Source organism: Micromesistius poutassou (genome assembly GCF_964030765.1).
Source record: "Micromesistius poutassou genome assembly, chromosome: 3".
Taxonomy (NCBI): Eukaryota; Metazoa; Chordata; class Actinopteri; order Gadiformes; family Gadidae; genus Micromesistius; species Micromesistius poutassou.
Window position 1 is genome coordinate 6,969,736 of NC_140273.1, and position 25,631 is coordinate 6,995,366.

Sequence of the window (25,631 nt, forward strand, 5' to 3'; positions counted from 1 at the left end):
GAAAGAACCAGGTGTTTGAGTGTGAGCCTGTCTACTTGTGTATGTCAGGGCCGAGATAAGGGAGGTTACTCCTCTACTCAGAGTGGGGGAAGACATGCTAACAAGGAAATGGTCTTTACTATAATTGATTATGATTACATTCTTGTCAACCAATTACTAACTTATAAAATATATTCAGATATTCATATTATGCCTAATTACTTTTCTTTTTCAGGTGCAGTTTTGATTAGTTTTAGTCTTCCTAGGACAACAGTTATCATTCATGGATGAACATCAAAGTTCAAAAGGAGGTTATAAGGACAATTAAAGACAGTGTTGCAATTAACCAAGTGATTTAACCTAAAAAGTATGAATAAAAAATAAGTGTCATGCATTTAAGGAAGTTTAAGTTGTGATCAGTGTTTTCTAAATTTAAAATAAATAAATAAAAATAATAATAATCACACTAAAAAAGGTAATTGAATAGATATGGGTATGATAAGAATAAGACTGGAATGCAAAATGCTGGAATGCTTAATAAACTGAAAAAGTAAAAATACATCAATTAAAATATAGAATCAAGAACAGTACCAGTAACTAGTAGATTAGCGCTACATCTGCTGGGAAGGGTTCCTCCATGCTAGGTTCTCAATTTACATTCAGAAGTAGTGGGTTTACCTTTCAAATGCCAATACCACTGCTGGAACGCTTTGATAAAATGTTAGCATTTGATAATACAATATTTTTAACTCTGTTAGAAAGTTACTTTTTGATTCGCCCCATTATTCCTCACACACACACACACACACACACACACACACACAGGATAAGCACCCTGCTGTGTCTCTGTTTCGCAAACACTTGGCTGCATGAGTAGCTGGGGAAGAAGAATCTGTTTCCATTCCTCCACTTTGCAATCCATACCACCTAATGGGTGGAAACTGATTGTATCCCAGGCCCGGCATCCTGCAGTAAGCCAGTATGGAAGGCTGGTTAGCCAACGACGGGTAAGATCCCACCTTGAAACCAGGGACAACCTAAGGCAGGCACAGTCACGATTACTTGGCAGAGTCACTGTGAGCACTGACTCACTTGATCATGAAGTGACGAGCTGCAACCATCATAGGAAGAGCCGGGTGGGGTGAAAGGTGGAGGAGGAACAGGAGTCAGAAATGTCGGCTCAGGCAGCAGAAGCAGGACTTAGAATGAGGCATGTTGCGTTTTTGTTTATAAGACTTTCACAGTATATACAGACTCACGGTATGTGACGTTTTCGGTTAAAACTCGGGAACAGTGTGGTTTTAAGGCGGTTGAGGGTAAACCCACCAATATCAACCTTTGGTTTTGGATATACTAGCTTTGAATTCCCTTCCCAATAGATTGGTTTCAATCAAAGATAGTTAAGGTTAGGGACCTTAAAGGTGGTTGCACCAACGGCGTTGTTAGGTTTGTTTATCATTTAATGAGGATGATGTTGTCCGCATGCAGGACAAAGCTGGTGTCTGTGAGCAAAACATGTGTGGTTGAAGAGGGGTGCTGTACGCACTTCCACAGGGTTATGGAGAACCCATAGTGGGGTGATGCTGGCACCTACAGCACTGGTGGGGATACTCATCACTGATGCGCATGGTTTTGACCATGGCGCAAGGGGGGAGGTGTTGAGGAGAATTAGAAAACAAGGTTTTTATTCACCATACTTACAATTACTACTCCGTTGGGACACATTCCCACACCTGAAGGACCATTTAGACATTTGGTCATGGACTATGTTGACATGATTAAAAGTGTAGGTGGTAAAAGGTACATGTTAGTTATCATTGACAGGTTCAGCAGATGGGTAGAAGCAGTCCCATCAAAAGACCAAAGCGCGGCTACAGTAATCAAGTTTCTGACTAGAGAAGTCATGCCAAGGTTTGGAATTCCGTCTGAGATTAGCTCAGACAATGGTGCAGCGTTTATTCAGAAAACACTCAAACAAGTGATTCAGCATTTGCATGTCAAACAAAGGTTAGGTTGCGTCTACCATCCTCAATCACAAGGTATGGTGGAAAGAGTGAATGGGACGCTCAAGACAAAAATTAACAAAATCTGTGCAAACACTAAATTGAATTGGATTGATACACTACCACTAACACTAATGAGTTCTCGCATGCAAGCTAACAGAACGACACATCTAACCCCGCATGAAATGCTTACGGGTCGACCCATGCCTTCACCTATCATTCGAAGGCCCCATAAGGGACCTCCGTTAGAGCAATTAGAAATAGGATTAAGAACAATATGTTTGACAACTCACTGCTGTACATGAGTTTATATTCCACCAAGAGAAACACAAAGTTCCAGAGCCAGAGGAGGAACCACCAAGAGGGGTGGAGCCAGGTGACCAGGTGTACCTAAGGGTGTTCCGGAGAAAGTGGAACCAGCCCAGGCGAGAAGGACCATACAAAGTCACCAACGCAACACCAACAGCTATCCAGGTGGAAGGAAGTGCCACATGGTACCACCTCAACCACTGCACCAGAGCTGCCCAGCCAAGGACGAGGGAGGAGCGTGAGGAGGAGCCAGATGCAGACACGCCCGGAGCTGACCAACTACCCCAGGACCAGACCCAGCCGAGCCAGGAGCAACAGCCACACGACGATGCTGAAGATGGTGTGCCTGCTGCTGATCCTTTATGGGTTGTGCCAGATTCCACTGGTGCAAGGACAGATCCAGAGGAAGAATGAAACTACAGAAACTGGACAGACCTGGAACAGCCAAGAAGCAGCTGAAGGAAATGTGACAGAAAAACAGGAAAGTCCAGCCCAGAGACATTTAGGAATAGTTCAGGGGACAGAGAGAATAGTCTTTCACGCTCAGGTACCACCGCAAAGATTGAACCAGGTTAATGAACAAATTACTTTTTCTGTCATGATAGGTAACGTAATGCTATACGCAGTTGCTTTCCACCAGAAGCATGGTCGATTAGCTTTGGGGAAACATCAATGTGAAGTGAAAATTCAAAAAGAACCAACATGGTGTTTGACAGTAGAATCACAAAAACCATGGGACTACGACAGTGGCGAGTATAAACTAACGATGGAAAAATATTTGCTTCCTAAAATAGTCAGCAATGACAATCAATTTGACACTAATTGCAGAAGCCCCTTGTATAACCAAAAGCCAACAGGGTAAAGTCGTTACACCTGAACAAAGCGAGTCAGAAAAAACCCCTGCTAATGACATAGTAAATACAACTATAACCACCGCTAAGGTAGATCAAGCTCCAGTTAGAGATATTGGGAAAGATCCACTAGTAACCGCTAATAGATTAAACTCAACTCTAGATGCAGGTGAGATTAATGAAACTTCTAATATCAAAGAATTTACACAACCTTCAATCACTAATGTAACTTCCATCAGAGAAGGAACAACAATCATGAATGAGCCAATAACCACACTAGAAACAAATGATACAGCAGCTACCTTTCCGAGTAAGACAAAACAGACAACAACAATGCTAGCAGAGAATAACTTAGAAACACTGGCAACTGCTAAATCAATGGTCAATTCCGAAATTATGATAAATAAGATCACAATATCTGAAACTATTGCGGCTGAAATCTTAACATTGACACCAATATTCCTTGAAGAGACTATTGTAGAGAAGGCACTCATCCCTGAAGATAATAAGAACTTTGAAAATATTGGGCGCTTCCCAACAACAAGATCCCTAAAACAGTATAAACCTGACACCTCTGGACGCATTAGGGTAAGAGTGCAAACAACAGACCAGTTGTTCAAACAAGCAAAAGAAAATAGTTGGTATAAATGGGTAGAATACACCGGAAAACAGATAGAGGCAGATAACTGTTATTTATGTAGTAGGAATTATCAGAATGCTTTGTATATAATAAATACTAAATACAATTGGGAATTGTGCAGAGACGAGTGGAGACAGCAATTCAATAACAAACAGGTCAATTAAAATAAAACACGAACAGAAGGTGCTGCTCCCCGTAAGCACGTTGTATGTTCAATGCAATGTTTATTATACTTAGGATTGAGTTTACATAATTTAAACATATATTTTGAAGATAAATGGGAAGGAAATCCTCTGAACCAAATTATGAAAAGATGTTGAGAAATGGGCATAACTCTATCAAGAGCAATAGGCTAAGTGACACTACCAATAAGAACAGATTTCCAAATAGAGGAGGGATTAAAGATACGATATCAACCGGAAACTACTGCGAGTAAAACCACCTGTCATTGAAGGCGTTCGGCACCTATATCTAGAATCAATATACCTGGTCTATTTGAATGATAATGGTTTTATTACTTGAAAACAACCAATGAGGGTTATATTTGTCATTGCATAGTATTGTTTAAGATCGCCTGAACCATTCAGAACCGCATATGCCTGAAGGAGATTTCAAATGTATTCTTATGTTACTGATTTTGTTCTTATGTTACTGTTCCTACTCTGTATTAATTCACGATACATGCTGAAGATATTCAATCTTGTTATCACACATATTTACGTTAGTTGAGATTATTATTCTTACTTTTTACGTATATATTTTTGATATAATTGTACGCTGAATGGACTGAGGGTTGAACGTTGTATTCTTATGATTATACGGGTCTTATAAATTGTGTGTACAAATTGCAGAGATCATTATACTTGAATGAGGTATCACATTTGGTCATCTTTTTTACCTAAAAACAGGTTGAGAACCCTGAAAAACCTTACAGGCTGCGAGTCCTGACTAAGGATAGGTTTTTTCTGATAACCAAATGTGATGCTGACTTCTTGTCTAGTGGCTGACAGAATGCACTATAGATTAGTTAATAGAAAGGGAAACATTTGTTAGTTTAGAGAAAAAAAGAAGTACTACTGTTCTATGTTATTGGGACTAGGGAAGTCCCAAAGGGGGGATATATGGAAGAAAATTTACCTTACATTACTATGTTAACATACACTTTTTATTGGGCCTATATGCTATATAAATATAACAATGGTGGAGGGAAGCTTAAAGAAGACATGTCACCACTCCTCTCTAACAGTGGCCTGGAGTGGAGCCAGAAAAGTCTGGTGATAGACTTAATTATAGTGGCGAGGATGAGATAGAGATCAAGAATCGGTTGAACTGAGGTTAGCCTAGGGGCAAACGACCAACTGGACACAACTGACCAACTCCTTAAATAACTCAGACATGTATGTACAGGAGATCCAGATAAGACAAACATTCTTGATGGGCAGAAAGGGATACATAAGGAGCAGCCCGTGACCAGCTCTCCAGTTCTTTGTCAAACCACCTCGGCTTTGCTCTTACTTGTTCGCGAGTAAAAATAAAGTCTTCTGTCATTCTTGCTCCGGTCTCCTCGAACTCTCTTATTTAAGTTATAGTGTTAAATGCGGTTTATCCACCACACAACCTTCCTTCACCCTCTACTTCCTTAGAGTTTAGGAAAACTTCATCCCATATTTACTAATGTACATACAGAAGCAAAAAGACAAGTCACCTGTAAAAGAAGGGTAGACTAATGTTTTTTTTGTCAAATTACATTGTAATAAAGTATAAAGAAAATCACTTTCTTTTTATAAAAAAACATTTATTGTATTTGTCAAAGTCTGGTTGCCAGACAAAACATAGAAAACATACAATCATTCAGTTTCTACTGAGCATGTTTGCATTTATATGCAATTCTGCAAATTCTAACATTGATTGTTCTGTCGTCTACTGTCCAGAACAGGAAAATCACATACGAGTCAGCAGAACAGAAGTCAACATCATAAATATCTGATTCAGTAGGGGCTAAACAATTTTGTTATGTACAACAGCCTAAACGGGCAATAAACAACATATCCACTGGGCAGCACAATAACCATCGCCACCAGAATGGTCTCACAGGTTGGTGCCCGTCACTTGCAGATACCAAAAATGGTCAACACCTTTGCGTTTTGGTAATAGGAAGGTAAAATGTTCAAGTTCTTAACACCATTGATGCAGTGAAAGTAGTCATCATGACCACTCACCAAAACACTTCTATCCATGATAGCTTCTAAGCTCAACTGGTGTTGGAGTGGATGACATTGGTACACTGGGGCTCACAGAAGGAGCCAAAGCGGCCATGGATGTCTTTGGCTCGCACCGCAAAGTGGTAGGTGGAGCCGGACTGGAACTGGGTGAGTGTGCAGGCCATAGGCAGTGGGAGGGCCTTCACCTCCCCGATCTTCTTCCAATGCTGCTGGGAAGCACTGTTTGAGTTGGCGTTGTCCTGGTGGAAGGCATACAGGTGGTAGCTGTCGACCGCCGCGCACGAGCGGTCCGTTTCTGCCACGCACCAGGACAGCACGATGCCGGTCGGGCTGGGCACCAGCTTGAGCTGGGGCTGCTGTGGGGGAGAGGTCTGGGTGGCCTCCAGGGAGAGGCGTCCCATGGGCGGCAGGGCCATGGGGAGGGGCGGTAGCACAGTGGGCGGGGGCCGGCTTGTAGGCGTGGTTGCAGAGCGGTCCTGAGAGTACAAGAATGATACATGAATATTTTCGCCTTGTCTAGTCGACATTTGTTTAATGACTTATGATATGACGATTTGATTAATCATTGATTATATCCAATTGGATGAGTCCAATAATGTTAAATGGAAGCTTTCCTTGGCTGTGTTGGAAAACAATAAGTTGGGGCACCTGTGAGCATGTTGAATAATGTCAACAAAAAGAGTTTGAAAACCATGTAAAATGCAGTTCAAATATCTTACCACTGGAGGGTGATGGACTGTCACTTGAGGACTATTTGAAGCGATGGGATTGCTTTGTGGCGATGACCTTGATGCAGGATCTAGGCAGATATGACATCAATTAATCAACTGATTTCAAAAGACCCCAAAATAGTCTGGCTATGAGATGCTCTCCTTATGTCACCGATAAGCTCAGCCGCTTTTGATGTTTCCCCCCACTATTTTGACAGACATACATACATACAACCAACCAACCCAAGGAATAACACGCATTTATTTGCACATGCTAGTGAACACTCAGACACGATTGGATGGTGGGAGAAGTCTTACTGTTAGGGATGGTGATCACAGGACGTGTGGTAGCAGGTGAGGGCGGGACGGTGGCCTTCTTAACTCCCGTCACTGATCAGAAACAAAACAAAGAATGAAGTCCACCATTTTCTCATGATATGAAATGAAATAGCCATCCAAAAGGTTTCTCAGGGTTACCTTGCACATCGTCATCGTCCTCAGTAAGGTCTATGACCGAGCCTTTAGGTCGTGGTGTGGACAACGCTGCCTTGGTTGGAGTACCACTTGGAGTTTGATTGTCTGAAAAAGTGAAAGTGGAAATTACAACAAATGAAAATGCATGCCTCCAATAGGTCCCTTCTATGGTGAACATAAACATTTAAATGAATAACATTGTATGGCACTCTGTTCTTGCCATTTTGCCTATTCCATGTTTCTTTATTGTAAATCTACCAACAGACTCGCAAGACCAATTCCAATGGCTTTTATATGTAGTATCAACTACACTCAGCCCCACCTGTCTTGGAGGTCAAAGACGTCCCCTGTGGTGGTCCCGGGGCGGCGGAGCCCGTGGCGGCCGGTCCGGAGGTGGCAAGGCTCAAGGTGGATGTAACTGCTCCAGCCACAGACATCAGCTGTGCTGGGGCTCTGGCTGTGGTCATCGACACCCCGGCATTGGGCGTGCCAATACCCCCGGCTCCGCCCTGGTAGACGGCCCGTGCCAGGGAGATCTGTGCCGGGGACATTTGACCTGTACTGTTCTGCAGGGCCGTCATGACTGTGGCGGTGGCCGGCTTCAGTATGAACGTGGTGGTGGGGGTGGTGGTCTTTGCCTTGTTGAGGGAAGAGACGGCGGAGAAGGACGACACCGGAAACGACGGCAACGGAAGCTGGATAAGCAGCTGCTGCCCCTGGCCCACCATGCCGCTCCCGGTGGTGGCCTTCACCAGGAGGGTTCCTGTGGGGCTCTGAGTGGTCATACTTCCCGAGGTGAGGGAGGAGAGGGTGTTGGTGTTGGAGGTGATCAGCTGGAGGATTGGGGTGTGGGCAGAGACCACTGAAGTGGCGGGGACCAGTGCTTGGGTCGTCAGAGATTGGGCAGGAGTAACTGGAAAGATATGAAAAAAATATATAGGTCATCAGATCAATCTCAAATTGATGAGGTATTTAAAAGAGGTTGGCAACACGTGTGGCTTTCTGGATACGATTTCAAAATATATATTTAAATTAGCACACAGGAAAATTCTTTGCCTTCAGAAAGGAAAAGCTCAGCCTGGATCTTTTTAGAAGTGAAAGGATGATGTCCTCTGCATTATCAGTAGTCCTAATAGCTTATCAAAATACAGGATAAAATGTTTAATGGAAAAGTTGAGCAATTTGGCATTTTTTTGAACCACAATCACAGGAAACCAGTGTGGGCTTAATTCCAATCCTTATTTAGCTTGGACGACTTGACAGCGGCTTGATGGCTAAAGCTGCCCGTAATGGTGTAAAGCTTTGGTTGCCGAACGTTGCAACCATCTGATGGTCATTATATTAGCTGTAGCTTTTGTTGGTTGGTCGACCTAACTGCTAGGGACGAATGTTGTGACGTAGTGCCTGTTGTCCAATGGTAACAGTTTTGGCTATGGTTCACTCAAGGTCACTGCTGAGGTGGCTGCTGGCAGCAGACGGGACATTCATTTTCAATGCTTGGTTTGCCGAAATCAAAAACGAAATTATGTATTCAAGATGATGACCTGGTAGTAGTGAACAGAAGACTTGGATCAGAACTTTTTTTTGTTGTTGTATTTTCTTTATTATCATTTTTGCATTGTATCAACATATTTACCGATTGTTCATAATCATTATACAATACCGCAATATTCTTGCCAATACAGGAGACCTGCATGATACCAGTATTATATGTTTGAAACATCAACACATTCCACAAATGTACATTTTCAATATAGGTCAAACCACATACTACTGTGGCATGTGTGTTAATCGTTTTTCTATAAAACATCAGACATCACAATATGGACACTGGTTCTCTGTTGGTGAATATGTTTTTCTTCGGTCTAATACAAATTTGAAGTCCTGTAGAATTCCTTTGTGTGTTTTGAGGTGGTCATTGGTTCAAGCTGCATCTGTGTCATACATTTCGCAAGGTTCCTCATCTTTCACCCAATATGCATCCAAGTTCTCAATGTCTTTATGACAGTGTAGGTCGACAAATTATTATTGGAAAATCTACAGTATCCCCAGACTCACGTTCACAGTTCTGGACATTGTCATCCAATCCATGTCTGCAGTGCCATTGCCCTGATGCAATGTCAAATAGGACCATGGTGTGTTTTAATTGGCATCCTTTCTCTTCCAGTCAGTCCTTGAGTAAATTGGCTGAATATCAATGACAATTTTGGCAGTAGCCTCATGTAGACATTGTTTAATAGTGCATGTCGACAGAAGTCCCTTAATGCAGGTAAAACATGGCTGTCAAATATTTATTTCTTCCAGACGTCTGAACATACTCCCTGGATTGATCAGTAAACTGAATTACTGTATAACACTCTAGTATGGAGTACCAACAGTATAATATGTGGGGGTAACAAATGATTTGCAATCAGTTGTCGCTCATAATTTGTTCGGCTGTTGACATTATGGCCATCGGTGTAGGCGTAAAACTGGTGCAATTCGTAAAATGGACGGCCTTTTTAGGGATAGTGGTCACCCGCGACACATCTGCTTACATGATACCTGAAGCAGGTGGGCACCCTGTAAGGCAAAACATGGTTTGAAAGACCAAATTCCCCAAATTAAGTTAGAAGTGGTGCTTAGATTTGAACATAGGTAAACAAGATTTTTATTTTAGAACATATCCCACTTGCTCTGTAAAAAGAAATACAAGAAAGACATGGCATGTATCCTACTGAAAATATAGTTTGGTATGTGTTATAAAACAATAATTTACTCTTCTTACTTTTAATTAACTGATAACTTCAGTAAATGCATTTAGTGAAACAATCTTTCAAAACTTTGTGAGGGATAGACATTATTTCCCTCCCTTATATTATTTTAATTATTATATATTATTACTTGATTAACTAATTTCCTTAAGTGTTTAAGGAAGTAGAAAGCCTTTTAGGCCTGATCTTTCAATAAGGACAATAATAATGGCTGTGGCTTTTTTCCTTCCCATCTTCGTAATAACAAGACTTTTTTTTCTTAAAAAAAAACAGCCCATTAGAATTGTATGGCCATGATTTCAACTAATTAGCAAAACATTTACTCCCGAATGTCATTGAATACAATTTCAAATTATGCTCCAAAAATGGTTATTATTGGACAATTGAATGAAATACCAATAAAGTTTCCTGAAAAGTTAACTGCATCTACAAAGTGTTTTTCCAAGGTGAACAAGGCAAGGAATGCAGCAGAACATGCATTCTTCAACTGTACAAGAAATGGAGCGATGCAAGTATTCATTTTTACCCATCTATAAAGACAATGGTTTTCAGAAATGTCTATGCTAGTCTACGCATTCGATTTTTTTTTACATCTTTTAAAGTGTTATAAGGACTTGTTCGGACAAGTCCAACTAGCTTTCATAGTTTACCAAGGAATAAAATGCAAAATTGGTATGATCAATTATTTTTATTTCTGTTCAGGGCCCAGATAGTTTGTATAAACGACCACAGTGGGAATGAGTAGTAGCCAATAGGTGCAATAGAAAACGATGTAAAATTGGTATGTCATATAAAATAGATACTTTATTATTGAATTGTGTTAAAATTACGTACCTGACGGTCCCCGGGAAACATTCCAAAAAAGAAAGAATTCAGCATGCAGAGTATTTCGAATTGAGATGTCTTCGCTAAACTACATTGAAAGGATGTTGCTGACAAGATAGGGCTGTGTCAAATCATCAAAAAGGTCAAGGCTAGATCTCTAATGTAGCCTTTCTATAGATATAATTATGAATTTTAGCCCTGTACTGCATGCTTTTTACATAGCTTGTTATTATGGGTAATACTATTATAAGCGGAAAGCATTGGTCTTGCATGTTCTGATTGGCCGAACAGCCCACTCACTTTTATCAGAACACTTTGCTGAGCGCCTCTCTAGAACTGCCTCTCTTAACTCGGTTCAGCCCCAGTCTCACAGCTACCACACTGCCCATCAAAGCAACGAGATTCAAAGCAGCAGCAAGAAAGAACAAGTCATTGTTCCAACACACAAACAATACACAGACACACCTAGCTGTGCATCTGCCTGAAATAAAACCCATATAATAATGACATTCTTGTCTAACCTCACAGACACATTAGTGTAATTTCATCAGTGCTCTTTTCTGATACTTTCCCAATGCATTATTAACGGCATTGGTGGTGGTGGTGTTTTTTGGGGAAAAAATATCTAATTCATGGATGTGGGAGCGGGCAAAGTAACCTACGTAATTTAATTTAGGCATCTGTTTGTGTAAGTTCACTGAATGTCAGTATGGTTCGCCTATTTAAATTCAGAGGGCCCCAGAATAGTCTTTTTTTGAAGCCCTATTTAAGGTTTGTTATGATTATAACCGCAATGCTATTAATCCCCCATGTTTACTGTCTGCTAGACCGCAGTTCTTTTGAATTGATAAACTCCGACCACTTCACTTTGGAAGAGAGGGGGGGAAGTGGGCTGGTCGATAATGTGGCCAAGACACTTTTGAATTACTTTTCACTAACATTTTTGTTAATTTTCAGATTGTATTATTGGGGCCTGCCAGACCAGCCCACAGTCGGACTGGCTCTTCTGCTATTTGCCAAGTCTGTCGCTGCCTAGAGAATGGATCTCTTTACACACTATTGGTACTGTTCTCTCTATAAAGTTTCGAAATTCTCTAGACAACTAGTCTATAGAATTTTGAATATCCATGGTTGTAATAATAAAGAGCATAGCAAACAACTACCACCACCAACAGGGCAACTGATGGAGGAAATCCATGGCAAAACCGTGGAATACGTTGCGAGTGCTCTGGCCTTTCCATAGTCGCTCCTGGGGCTTTGCCCTACTGGGCATGCAGATTTGTTGTGCTGAACTATTTTGCCAATATATCTTTAGATCAGTGAATGCTTTATAAGAAATCTGGTTGAAATATTGTTATAGAGTTTGCCAATATCATCCAAGTCTTTGGTCAATTTACTTTTAAAGCTCTTCCATGAGTAAATACCGGAAACTGATCAATGGCATATTTCAGTCTATGCTACTCACCAGTAGTAGAAGTAGCGGAAGCAGGGCCTGCCATTGTCTGCTTTATCTCCATGGACGTCCGGACTACCCTGTTTGAACAGATGGCTTAAACTTAGTAATTTGCACAACAGAAGGCTCCTTAAAAGCATTGATATTAAGGTGATAAGATGTGTCCACTCTCAACACATAACATTTCCCTCCTTGGCAATCTTTGGTGAACACTTGGTTGTGTATCCATTATAGGCATACTTCTGTCAAGTACATGGCAATGTGCAAGGGCTGCATTGGGTTTTACAAAAAATGAAATAATGATCACAAATCATTTGAGATTACAGAGAGCTACATTTAAGTAAGCTTTATTTAATAACAGAACATTGGAGAGGCGCATGGTGCATGATAAAATAAAGACAATCATTTTAATGTTTTTACAACATTACAACTGGTCCAATACAGCTTAGCCCTTCTTAAAACAACAAAAAAAGGTCAAGAGGTCATGTCAGGGTACTTTCGGTATATTTTGAAGGGATCTTTTCTTCAGTGGTCTGAAAAAACTCTGGTCTCCTCTCTACTCTCAGTAATTCATTAATAGAATCTCGAATCTCTCGCCAGTGGTCACACGTCAACTCTTTAAAGCGTTTCTCTATGTAAGTCCTCAACGTCTTCCTCAAGTTCCTGGGCAGTGCGTCCTTGCCCAATACGCCAATATAGTTGACTTTTAACACCCAGTCACAGTATGTTTCATAGTGGACCAAGTTCCGGAAAATATAGGAGGCATAGCGGTCGGCCCGAGGCGTTGGCCAGCTTCCTCTGCAAAGTTTGAAGACCAATTTCTCACATTGAGAGCTGATAGGTCGAAGTTTGACATCCGCTCTGCAATCGCCCTCGCTGAAATTTGCCAAGCGGTCAGCCAACCCAGTGTTCTGTGGACCATTGTCCCCTCCTCCGCCATATCCTTCCTTCTTCTCTTGCGTCTTTGCCTTCTGCTTCAGCATCAACCCTTTTTGCTCCTGCGCCATGGTGGCTTTCCTCTCCTGCATCTTCATCGCCTTCTTTTCCCGCATCCTCATCATCAATTTCTTCTTCTTCATCTTGAGTGTCAGTGTGGAAGTCTTGCCACCAGAAGGCGCTAGTCCCTCTCTGGGGGTCCCGGGCTGGGACTCCTCTGAGTGCCGACGGAGCAGGCTGTTGGGGAGGAGAGGTGCAGTTTTTACTACACTCTGCATTGCCTGAGGTAGTGCTCTCAGGCTTCAAATTGTAGAACGTCACAAGACCCTGGACCCACACCCACTCAGGGGTTACAATGCAGATGGCAAAAAAAAAAAAAAAAAGACCGAAGAGTGTGTGTCAATTTCAAAATTTTGGTAAATAATAGGACGGAAAAAGGAGGTAGGTCCTCAAAGGGTAAAAGCAACGTGAAATCTTGTTCTCCAAAAGTATGGTTTTGGGAGATGGAAGGTTTGCAGTCTTTATTCTGTCTCCATTAGATTTCAGTTTTCCAGTCACAAGGGATTACAGATAGTAATCCATGACAATGTTAAATATATGCAGTGGCAATGTCTCCGAGTGTAATACGGGCTTCAGGCCGGTATTGTCACGTTCATACAAAAACCCATTGGCAAGATGCATACAAAATACCAACAAATGAAAAAAGAGCACATCATATTTTGTAAGGAATATACTTAGCATGATCAATTAATTAGAATCGGATACATACAAATAAGTTTGACATGTGGACATAATTTTTGATTAATTCATGCCCGAGATCTAAACTCTATATCTTAACTATGACTTGATCGCCAGTGATACAAAGACCTTCTGTTAAAACTGTTTGATGCAAGGAGGTTGCATGCCATTGGACTCACCGTGAGATTGAAGGAGAACCTGAGGGTCCCGGAGCCCTGGCAACAGCAGCAGCCGTTTGGACTGCCATAGCAGCGGCGGCAGTTGCACTGGTGGCCGTAGTTGCACTGGTGGCCGCAGTTGCCGTGGCGGCAGCAGTTGCCGCAGCAATAACCTGTAGAGCCCAGGGGTTCATAGTGAGAACACAGGACTTAAGAGGAAACTACTTTTGTGTGAAAAGACCATGATTATAACTTGCCTCCTGTTTTCTTTTGTTCTCCAAGGCCTGGTTGGCCTCGCCAAACTTCTTAGTAAGCCGGGATATCTTGGCCTGAAGCGAAAAGAGAAGAGATGCTCATGATTTTTTTTCTTCTAAAACCACATTCTATTTATTTGAGTTTCAATGTCGAAAAGATCAATCCATCAACAACCCACTTACTTGAAGTGTGTTTAGTGTGGATTGGTGTTTGGTGGCAGAGTCGATCTTTAATACTCTCTCCTTCAGTTCTTGTAAGTTCTGGTCAAAAACAGTTTGCTGCAAGACTCTCAACCGATCCTCAACCAACTGCTGCACCACCTAGCAAAACAAAAGGTGATCGTGGTTAACAATAAATCCTATTACTAATTTTGCACACATCCTGCAATAAAGAGACAACCGGGCAGCCACAGTGGGCCGTACAAACCTTTTCAAGTTTAAGGCGACTGCCAGCTTTCGCAGTGATCTTTAGCTCCAGTTGAGCTTCTAGTTCCACTCCATCGATCTTGGGCCGTTTCCCATCCCTCTCGACCTTCTCTTTCTCCTTCTCTTCACCCTCGGACAACGCTCGCTTCAGACCGACGGTGGTGCTCTTCTCCTGCACGTCTGTGACAACAAAGTAAGCGCCACAAAAATAATAGGTTAATTAAATCAAGGAAAAATAACAACTGCACATGCAACTATGTTCTATATCATACACGTACGCCGTACACTTATTTATAACAGACAGGAGAACAAAGAAATACTAGTTTCAGATCATTTATTGTATAAAATACATACATATATAAAATCTACTCAATACCATTGTTACCATTGATTAAACAACCAGCTATTTTACCCATCCCAATCCCCTTACCTGTCTCTGTTGGAGGGGTGGAGGACGGACGTAACGACTTTTGGGTCTTTGCAGCATCCTTCTTTTCCTTCTTCAAGTCAACATCCATCTTCTCCACCTTTGTAGCCCCTTTCTTACCCTCCTCTTTAATTTCCTTAATGACCTCGTCTTTGTCCTTTTGTTTACTTTTTACTGGCACCTTCTTCTCCTCTTTTGGTTCCAGAGCTTTGATTTCCTGGTGCTTCATCGGAGTCGTAGAGGTGGATGGAGATGGGGAGGGTTTGGGTGAAGAGGGTTTGTCATTTTTCGTTTTGGCTGTGGAGTTTTTCGCTTTCGTAGTGTCACCAACCACTTCCATGTCCTGTGTGCTGCCCGACTCTGAACGGCCGTCTTTCTCCACTTTTTTGACGGGCAGAGGGGTGGGAGGCGAAGAATTCAACACTGAATTTTTGCCAGACTCTTTCAAAGAGTCTGTGGCTGGTAGCTCTGCTGTAGTTTTTTCATCCTGAAGTAGAGAACGCAAAGTTAAACAAGACACTTGAAGCTAACGTTATAAGAAAAAATAAAATAAAAAAATGAACATAACCAAAATCCTACCACATTAATCAAATAAGGTTGTTGGTTACAATCAAGAGTATAAGTTAACCTGACTCTCGCCAGATGAATTTCGTTCCACCTAGCTCCACTCATCCATCTGGAATCGCTCCCGTTGGGAGGTATTTGGGGACTACCAGAAAATGGTAGAGCCAATCAGGACCGCCGGGCGGGATTTTTATAGATGTGACGTAGCGGAGAAGCGACTGCTTTGATTCAGACAACAATGGCGGCTCGCATCGAGGAAGCAAGCGTCACGGGTTGGTTTCGATGTGAGTGGTTGAAGTAGCACGTCAATAAAGATGACGGACAAGTGGTCTATCCAATCATATGCAAGGATTTTTGATAAGGCCCAGCCTTCTAAAGCACCTCTTCAATGGAGCGATCCCAAATGGATGAGTGGAGCTAGGCGGAACGAAATTCATCTGGCGAGAGTCAGGTTAAGTATAAGTGGCAATCTTAAAGACTGTCATCCATCTCTGAATACAATGGGGATTGAGCCTATTGCCCAATGATGAAAGCCCTTGCATTTGCCAGTACTATGAGTCTTATGGACAGGGGGTCTGTTGCGACAAATGTTTGTATCTCTCGGGAAAAGTACCACCTACCACCAAAGGTGTCGCTAAAGAGATCGAAATGAAAATCCCAGAAACTGACACTTAGATAAACAAAGTCAACCATGTTAAAAGGTACCTTTTTGTTTTCAGTCATGGTATCCGTTTTGGCGGCCTTCACGTCATTGCCTGCCTTGGTCTGCGTTGGAGTCGCCGCCGAGCTGTCATTGGATGGAGAGCCTTGCACGACTCCGTCAGTGCTCTTGCCAAGTTCAAAGTTCAGAGAACCGAATGGGGACGTGGGGAAAGTGATCGCCTCACAAATAGGAGGGGAGGGGGACAAGTTGAGGGACAGCGAAGGTGTGGGGGATCCGCAGGACGCTGGGGAGGCCGGCGACATAGCCTGGGAGTCGGATGTGTCGTGGCGTTCCTTATCCAGCGTTTTATGCCCGTCCTCCTTGTGCCTTCCATTCAGCATAGGAGGTGGAGAAGGATTTGACAGGGTAGCCCCACTCGACAACAAGGTGCTGTGAAGTGTCTCAAGTTGCTGCCGATCACTGATCTTCATGGTTTTCCTGGCACGGAAAATTTTCTTCTTCTCCTCTGCAACAGCGACTTCCATTTTTACCTGGACAGGGAGAACAAGAAATAGGTTTTTAGTTGTAAACTTTGCCTTTAAGAACAATCGACCTTAATCCGAGTCTAAAATGGAGAGGTGCGAAAGCACTGCTTTGGAAGAAACACTGGAGGTCACTGTAGTGTCCCATCACTGTTGTGGGCTAGAAGGAGCTCTGTTTCTGTGGTTTGCATAATTTATCCTGAAAACTTGGTAAAGGTATCTCCTATTACAGGTATTTTAATCAAAATAATTAAAAAAATAGAATATATAAATAAAATAATCAGAACCATCCATTTTTTTTCTAATTAAAATTGCATGTATTAAGGGTATCAATTATGCTCCAACAAGTAGATTCCTGGCTTTATCTACTAACAGTAGTTGTGATAATATTTGTTACATTCATTAAGGTTAATAAAATCAGCATGGGGTGGTTCAGTTTCAGTTTTAAGGCTGTGGGCGTGACGTGTGCCAAAAACAGATTGGGCATAATGTCCTAGTATGCCGTGTCAACACTGCAGCATTAATGCACACAATTCAACATGCAGACTTCCCAGCTCCCCCACCATTTCCATTCAGTAACTTCGCCTGAAAATGATTGCAGGAAGCTAAAATGGCTCCTCTATGCCATGCACAACCAGTCTCACCTCTTCAGAGCTGGCTGTATACATTCCAATGGCAGCAACAAATGCCAGATAAAAATTTAACGCAAAGACTTTTCTGCATACTTTGCACAAACGGACCTCATTTAATTCCCAATGATCAACTTTGTAATTTCTTCAACTGGACCATGTTTTGGAAATTTGACTTTTAATCAATAGCCCCATGTATCAAAAGCACTTAAATGTTAGAGCAGCAAAACAATAAGACATTGAAAAGAATAAATGTTTTTTCCTTGTTCCCTCCAACCAAACCATGAATAACCACATTTACTAACAGTACAGTCAGATAGCAACACCATTAATAGTGGACAGTGCAATGGAACAGAAGTACAGTGCATATCTTGTCTCTTAGCAACACCCATCCCCCTCTATTTCCCCATTTCAGCTATTTTGGGCTGAACCATTATGGTGTAGCTTGGGGGGGGGGGGCAGTCAAATAAATATCTAACCATAAACCAGACCACTAACCAGACTAAATCTTAATACTAATAACAGTATGAATAAGGTTTTACTGCCAAACACCTCAAACCACCATCAACCTTTAGCAGAAGAATAATCAAGTTTGCTCCATTCCTACAAAATGTTGCACAGAAAAAAAAAAATCTTTAAATGTTACTCTGACATTAAGGAGAAAAGCCTCCAGATAGTCCTGGACAGAGTCCACCATTTTTCATCAGAACAGACTGCAGATACACAAAATGGCCACCAGTGTTACCAGCTCTAGCTATAGCTATGAGCCATTGGTTTGGCACATTTTTCTAAACACCACTTACTTATTGTACACAGCTTACTTTCTTCTTCCAAAACAGATACATGAACATAATTTGCGAGTGATTTAGTGTCACTTGTGACCCGCTACAATAAATAAATTATATTATATATTATACTGCCTGTACAATTAAGCTCCATGGATTGGGTCTTCATCGTCATTCAAACATCAAGAAGAAAGACATCTCTACTGGAGAGAAAGGCTAATGAATTCAAGACTTTTATATTGCAAACTGCTGTGAGGTTCACAAAAGGGTTTAGTTTTAGTTAAGTTGTTGGTGGTGATGTTGCGGGATCCCAGTAAAGACGGATTTCCATCTGAGAAGTTTGAATATGGGACATAGAAGGAATATATCTTTATATAGGCCTAACACTGTGCTATCCAACACAGCACAGCCAATCTTCTGCTGAACAGTGGTGATTCAGGCCTTCACCATCTACATATTTTCCAATGCTGTTAATAATAGCAGTTGAACTATGAAACCGACTGGAGTATATTCTGTGGCATTTCCCTGACAGGTCCCTCAATTAAAAGTCCTCCATCTTAATCAGCTAAAATATTTTCTCCGTTTGTAGTAGACATGAGTTTGCTTTCAAAAGCGACAGTTGTTTCAAACCATACAAATTCAATCAAAGTTACTTCAAACCATCTTGTAATTCCATCTGTACATCTCTCCATATCTCCAAAAACAAATCTTTGTTTGGCAAGTGATTAATGACTCAGAGTGAAGATACTCACTGCTGGGGTGCGACGAAGAAAAAAAAGTGGGCGGGCTGGGCAAAGATTGTGACACTCACTTTTTGCAGAAATGCAATAAATACAATATGCAAGTTTGAAACCTGTGACAGGTTTATTTGGGCAGATTAATATTATTAAATTTTTTTAATCAATCATAACTTTAAAATAATCATCAAATATCATGAATAATTCATGGTATACATTAACTTTCTGAAAGGAAATGCAAACAAGGTCAAGAAAGACAATGCCAACTTTAAGCAGAGCTATTGAGTCTTAGTGGTGCACATTGTTCCATCAACTCAACCTAGCTAGCACCCAGACATACTACTCCTCCACAGTGCAGCTCCCTTCCCCCACTCTGGAACAACATCTGCCGCAGTCACACATGGACCAAACCATTCAACCAGAGGGGGATTTTTTTTAGTTGAACAAAAACACATGATTCTTACAAACACTGTTAGATAATTTATAAGGGGTGTAAATTTTTTTTTCCTAAATGATAGCTAAATACTAGGTTGTGTGTGAGCTGGCTGACTGTTTAAGTGTTTCTTCTTCTGGTTGATGGAGAAGAGGCCAGCTACACAAAAGGGAGAAAACCAGGAGGAGCCAAACTAAGACTTTACCAAGTAAATGTAATCTTTCGGATTTACCATGCAAGAATATTTTTTTGGACAAACATGGAAGACCGAATATCTGCATATTCGCAATCCATACAAGTTTGTTGACAACCAGACTCTTAATAGCTAGCAGTGCACTGGAGAAGTGCACTGCAGTGTCCCCCTGGGCAACCCATCCCCCCCTCGGACTACCATTCTATGCCATATGCTATGGCACGCTTAACCTCTAATGGCTATGGTCATCTGCTGAGTAAGCGTTGATCCGACACATCTGTCCTACATACAAAATAATAACTAGTAGCAGAGCTATTGATTCTCAACGGTGCACATTGTTTCCTCAACTAAACCTAGCTAGCAGTCCACACAAGTGCACACCCTGCTATCCTACTCCTCCACAGAGCAGCTCCCCTCCCCCATTCTGGAACAACCTCAGCCGCAGTCACACATGGACTAAACCATTCAACCGGAGGGGGGGGTTATATTATTTGTTTATCAAACACACTAAAGAGTCGTACTAACACATTAAATATATATTATCAGGGTGTGGGAAAAAAAATTCAAAATGATAGCTAAAACTAGGCAGTGTGTGAAATGAAAGGGTTCTGTATATTTTGCTGGTTGAGGGAGCACGATGCCAGCTACACAAAGGGAGAAAAACAAGGAGGAGCCAAACTAAAACAAATCTAAGCCGAACTAAGACTACTTCTTACTAGGCAAGCACAACTGTTTATTGAGGCCACAAACATGATACACTGAATAATTGCATTCATTATCACTATGAGTTATCTGCAACCACAGACTAGCTAGCAGTGCACTGGAGAAGTGCACTGCACAGTCTGGCAGGTACACCCATCCCCCTCTCTAGCTCCGTCATTGCCACGTGACGGAAAGCTACAGCAAAGCACGGACTAAACCATTGTGGCCAAGGTCAAAGGATCCATTACGCAAAACACTTGAGCAACATTTAGACAAAATATTGCATGTAGGACTTCAAGCATATGTCCCCTTATTAACACTAGAGAAAAACAGCACCAAAAGAAAGGTTTGTTTTCTACGACTTTCTAGGACAAGTGTAATCAACTCCCTTCCTAAAGTGTGCTATACATTTGCAAAAACACAATTGACAAGTTTTTGTTATTTTGTTTGCTGGACAATATTGCATGTTATATTATATATATATATATATATATATATATATATATATATATATATATATATATATATAGAATATTGCCAAGAGCTTATCGCACGCAATCTTTTTAATAAATACCAAATTATCGTTAACTTGTAGTTACTTTTACAAGTGGCGGACACTGCTGCTCACTTTTGCTCTTTTGATAAGAAAGTTCATCCAAATGTAGGATCAAAAGAAGGGATATCCATGTCAAAATGCATACAAACTAGGAAAAGTAATGAGCTTTGTCAATGAAATAATACAATTTAATTAAGTACATTTTTGAAAACCTAATTGGTTGTGTTTTTCAATTCAGGTTTTTCTTAAATCCACACCACTTGTAGATTGGTTTGAGTAAGACGACACTCTCTCTTGGTATAACACATGCTTTGGCATACATAACCTCATATTGGCTGTGGCGAGGTTTACCTGATCACCTGCTGATTAAGCTTTGATGCGACAAACCTGTCCTTCATGGATACAATAAATAGTAGCAGAGCTATTGAAGCAATATCACACCAGGGGGAGTGCTGTTATACTGAATGTCAGCACGGCTGTGATTTGGTCGTCGGTATGAGGCCGCAGAAAAGCACTACAGTGCTGCCATGCATTAGCTAAAAATTATTAGTGACAACAGATTGTGATGTATTGGTTTATTTAATAATTTATTAGGCTCAGTCCACAAAAATAGTTCCCTCAAATGCATAAGGAGTGGCCTGTTCATGCACCACAACTTTTTTTTATCCATGTCTTCACGTTACCCCAGGCCAGCTACTTTATATCAGCTACTTAGCTACTTATATTTCCATTTATTGTGTAGCAGTGAAATAAGTCTGTCAACAGTAACTTTGGTGGCACATGTGATTCTAATGAGATAACAGCTTACAATCATCAATGTAATTAACGGTTCTTAGAAACACCTGTAAAGCGGAGCCATACATGTATAGTTAAAAGTCCCATTGCTGTTATACTCTACATCAACACTCATGGGATGCCACATGTCCAATAAATTGACTTGACTTTTGAGTCTTAACATGCACATTTTTTCCTGAACTCCACCTAGCTAGCAGTCAAACGAGTGCACCACCTGACACACAGCTCTTCCACAGTACAGCTCCCTTCCCCCACTCTGGAACAACCTCTGCCGCAGTCACACATGGACTAAACCATTCAAGCAGCGGGGGGAGTTTTTTAAGATAGCAGAAACACTAAAGAATCACACAAACACATTGTGATCAGGGTGTGGAAGGACTCGTTTTCCTAAAGAATAGTGAACTAGGCGGTGTGTGAAATTCAAGTGATCCGTCTTTTCTGTTCCTTGAGGGAACACGAGGCCAGCAACACTAAGGGAGAAAAAACTGGATGCGCCAAACTCAGACTAAACAAGTTCACTAAATGTAATCTTCCATTGTTACTATGCAAGAAGAATATAGTATATTGGTGAAATAAACATGGCACACAGAATAACCGCACATTCACTACAAGTTGTTGACAACCAACACAGACCTAGCTAGCAGCGCACTGGAGAAGTGCACTGCACAGTCTGGCAGGGACACCCATCCCCCTCTCTAGCTCCGTCATTGCCACGTGACGGAAAGCTACAGCAATGCATGGACTGAACCATTATGGCCAAGGTCAAAGGATCCATTACGCAAAATACTTTATTATTCAGCAACATTATTGCTAAATATTTTGAGTAAGACGCTGGGGTTTTAGGCATATCTCTCTGCCATTATCAACACTATAGCAAAGAAGCAGCACAAGAAAGGTGTTTTCTTTGATCTTATAGGAAAACAAGCCGATCAATTAGGCTTTCCTTTAGCGTGCTTCACATTTGCACAGATAACATCATTACCTTTTTTTGTATTTAGTCAGCTAAATAAAACCGCATGGTAACCCGAAGAGCTTTTTCCTACAATAATTGTTAAATAAAGAACTATTATTTATTATTAAATAATAGCGATAATATAATTATCGCTAACTAGTAGTAACTACTGCATATGTGGCCGTCTCTGGTGTCCACTTTTATCCATATATCCATATATCGACTTTAGAATGACAACTTCTCCCTTATAAGGGTACACATATGGGATATCCACGGCCACAAATATGCAGATTGTGCAGCCAGTGAAATAAGTCTGTTTACAGTCACTGTGGTAGCATGTGTGAGTCTGATAAGTTAGCAGCTTAGGACCGTTTATGTAATTAACAGTCCTTAAAACCACCTGTAAAGGGGATTGATACATGTCTAGTTAAAAGTCCCAGTGCTGTTATACTCCATATCATTACTCATGGATTGCCTTTTCTCCAATGAAATGACTTGTTCGGATAGAACTGTTTTATACTGAGTCTCAACAGTGCACATTGTTCAGTCACCTAAACCTAGCTAGCAGTCCAAACGACTGCACACCCTGCCATCCTACTCCTCCAGAGCAGCTCCCCTCCCCCACTCTGGAGCAACCTCTGCTGCAGTCACACATGGACTAAACCATTCAACAAGAGGGGTTTATTTTTGAGTTAAGCCATAACACACAAGATTCATACAAAGACATTAAATGTTAATTATCAGGGGTGTGGAAAAACTTGTTTTTCTAAATGATAGACAACATGAGACAGTATTAGACGGTGTATGAAATCCAAGTGTTGTTTCTTGTGCACATTCAGGGAGCACGAGTCCAGCAACACAAAGGGAGAAAAACAAGGAGGAGCCAAACTTGGACTATACCAAGTGACTATACCAACTCTTCCATTCTTACAATACAAGAATAATCGTTAACTGATATATAAACATGGTACACCAAATAACTGCAAATTCAATATCACTACAAGTTCTTCACAACCAACAGACTAGCTAGCAGCACACTGGAGAAGAGCACTGCACAGTCTGGCCCTTAGCAACACCCATCCCCCTCTCTAGCTCTGTCGTTGCCACGTGATGGAAAGTTACAGCAAAGCATGGACTATACCATTCTGGCAAAGGTCGAAGGATCCATAACACAAAATACTTATCAACATTTTTATGAATTGGTGAGGGTAAGACTCAGGTTTTAAGCATATCTCTGTCCCGTTATCAATACTAGAGCAAAATATCAGGACAAAAAAGGTGCTTTGCTATGATTTAATAGGCAATAAGCAATTATGCTTTCCAATAGGGTACTATTCATTTGAAGAGACAACACCTTTACAGTTTTCTTTAATTGAGTAGGCTGGACAAAAAAGCACGGTTACCCTAAGAGCTTATTCCACAATAGTTTATAATAAATAACAAATTTCCGCTTACTCGTATTAAATACTGCATTTGTAGCCGTCTCTGGTGCCCACTTTTGCTCTTTTGATTAATATATTTTTACCAAAATATTGAATTTAGAATTACAACTTTCCCCTTAAAAAGGGACCAAACATGGGATATCCATGCCCACAAGAATGCAGATTGTGCAGCCAGTGAAATAAGAGTCTTTTGACAGTCACTTTGGTGGCATGTGTGATTCCGATGAGCTAACACCTTACAATGGTCAATGTAATTAACGGTTCTTAGAAACACCTGTAAAGCGGAGTGATAGATGTATAGTTAAAAGTCCCAGTGCTGTTATACTCTTAATCAACAATAATGGAATGCCACATGTCCAATAAATGGACTTGATCTGAACCAGTGTCGTGTAATGGTCTGAACGGTGCACATTGTTTCCTGAACTAAACCTAGCTAGCAGTCCAAACGAGAGAACGCGCTGATATCCTACTCCTCCACAGAGCAGCTCCCCTCCCCCACTCTGGAACAACCTCAGCCGCAGTCACACATGGACCAAACCAATTGCACCAGAAGGGGATCTTTTTGAATTTAACATTAACACACAAGATTCATTAAAATAATAATGTAAATGATCACGGATGTGAAAAAAATAGGTTTTCTAAATGATAGCCAATATCGTGTCATGACAGTGTATAAAATCAAAGTGTTTCTTTTGCACATTCAGGGAGCAAGAGGCCAGCCACACAAAGGGAGAAAAACAAGGAGGAGCCAAACTTGGACTATACCAAGTTGTATTTTTTTTTCTTTTCTATTTTTACAATTCAAGAATAATTGTTTACTGGTGATATAAACATGATACACCAAATACCTGCCAATTCACTATAACTACAAGTTTCTTACAACCAACACAGACTAGCTAGCAGCGCACTGGAGAAGTGCACTGCACTGTTTGGCCCTTAGCAACACCCATCCCCCTCTTTAGCTCAGTCATTGCCACGTGATGGAAAGTTACAGCAAAGCATGGACTGAACCATTATGGCAAAGGTTGAAGGATCCATTACGTAAAATACTTTTTTTTTTTTTTTTTACATTTTTACGAATTGGTGAGGGTAAGACTCTGGAGTTCTAAGCATATCTATGTCCCCTTATTAACACTACAGCAAAATATCAGCACAAGAAAGGTGCTTTTTATGATTTAATAGGCCAAAAAATTATGCTTTCCAATAGCAAATATTAACATAGCATACTATTATACATAGCATACATTCATTTGCAGACAAAACGACTGCCATCGTTTTTATTGAGTTGTCCTGAAAAAAGAGCTTATTCCACAATATTTGTAATAAATAACAAATTTCCAAAGGAAAATAACTGCATCTGTGGCTGTCTCTGGAGACCATTTTCTAATTTTCTTATCCAAATGTTGACTTTGAAGTGACAATTTCCCCCTTAAAAAGGCACCAAATATGGGACAGATATGGCCAGAAGCATACATATTTTGCAGCCAGTGAAATAAGAGT

General features: G+C 41.0%; 1 protein-coding gene across 1 annotated transcript in view; it reads right to left on the minus strand.

The window, feature by feature from the left end:
* Positions 1 to 5,577: 5,577 nt before the first annotated feature.
* The window catches only part of atf7ip (activating transcription factor 7 interacting protein), a 28,738-nt gene continuing 8,684 nt past the window's right edge, over positions 5,578 to 25,631 (minus strand). The window contains exons 2-13 of the mRNA XM_084466131.1: positions 16,428 to 16,916; positions 15,162 to 15,645; positions 14,733 to 14,911; positions 14,489 to 14,626; positions 14,309 to 14,380; positions 14,073 to 14,224; positions 12,232 to 12,299; positions 7,511 to 8,101; positions 7,192 to 7,293; positions 7,033 to 7,104; positions 6,724 to 6,803; positions 5,578 to 6,480 (exon numbers count right to left, since the gene is read on the minus strand). Coding sequence (XP_084322257.1) covers positions 6,034 to 6,480; positions 6,724 to 6,803; positions 7,033 to 7,104; positions 7,192 to 7,293; positions 7,511 to 8,101; positions 12,232 to 12,299; positions 14,073 to 14,224; positions 14,309 to 14,380; positions 14,489 to 14,626; positions 14,733 to 14,911; positions 15,162 to 15,645; positions 16,428 to 16,910 — 2,868 coding nt within the window. The 5' untranslated portion in view covers positions 16,911 to 16,916 and the 3' untranslated portion in view covers positions 5,578 to 6,033. The remainder of the gene's footprint in view (positions 6,481 to 6,723; positions 6,804 to 7,032; positions 7,105 to 7,191; positions 7,294 to 7,510; positions 8,102 to 12,231; positions 12,300 to 14,072; positions 14,225 to 14,308; positions 14,381 to 14,488; positions 14,627 to 14,732; positions 14,912 to 15,161; positions 15,646 to 16,427; positions 16,917 to 25,631) is intronic.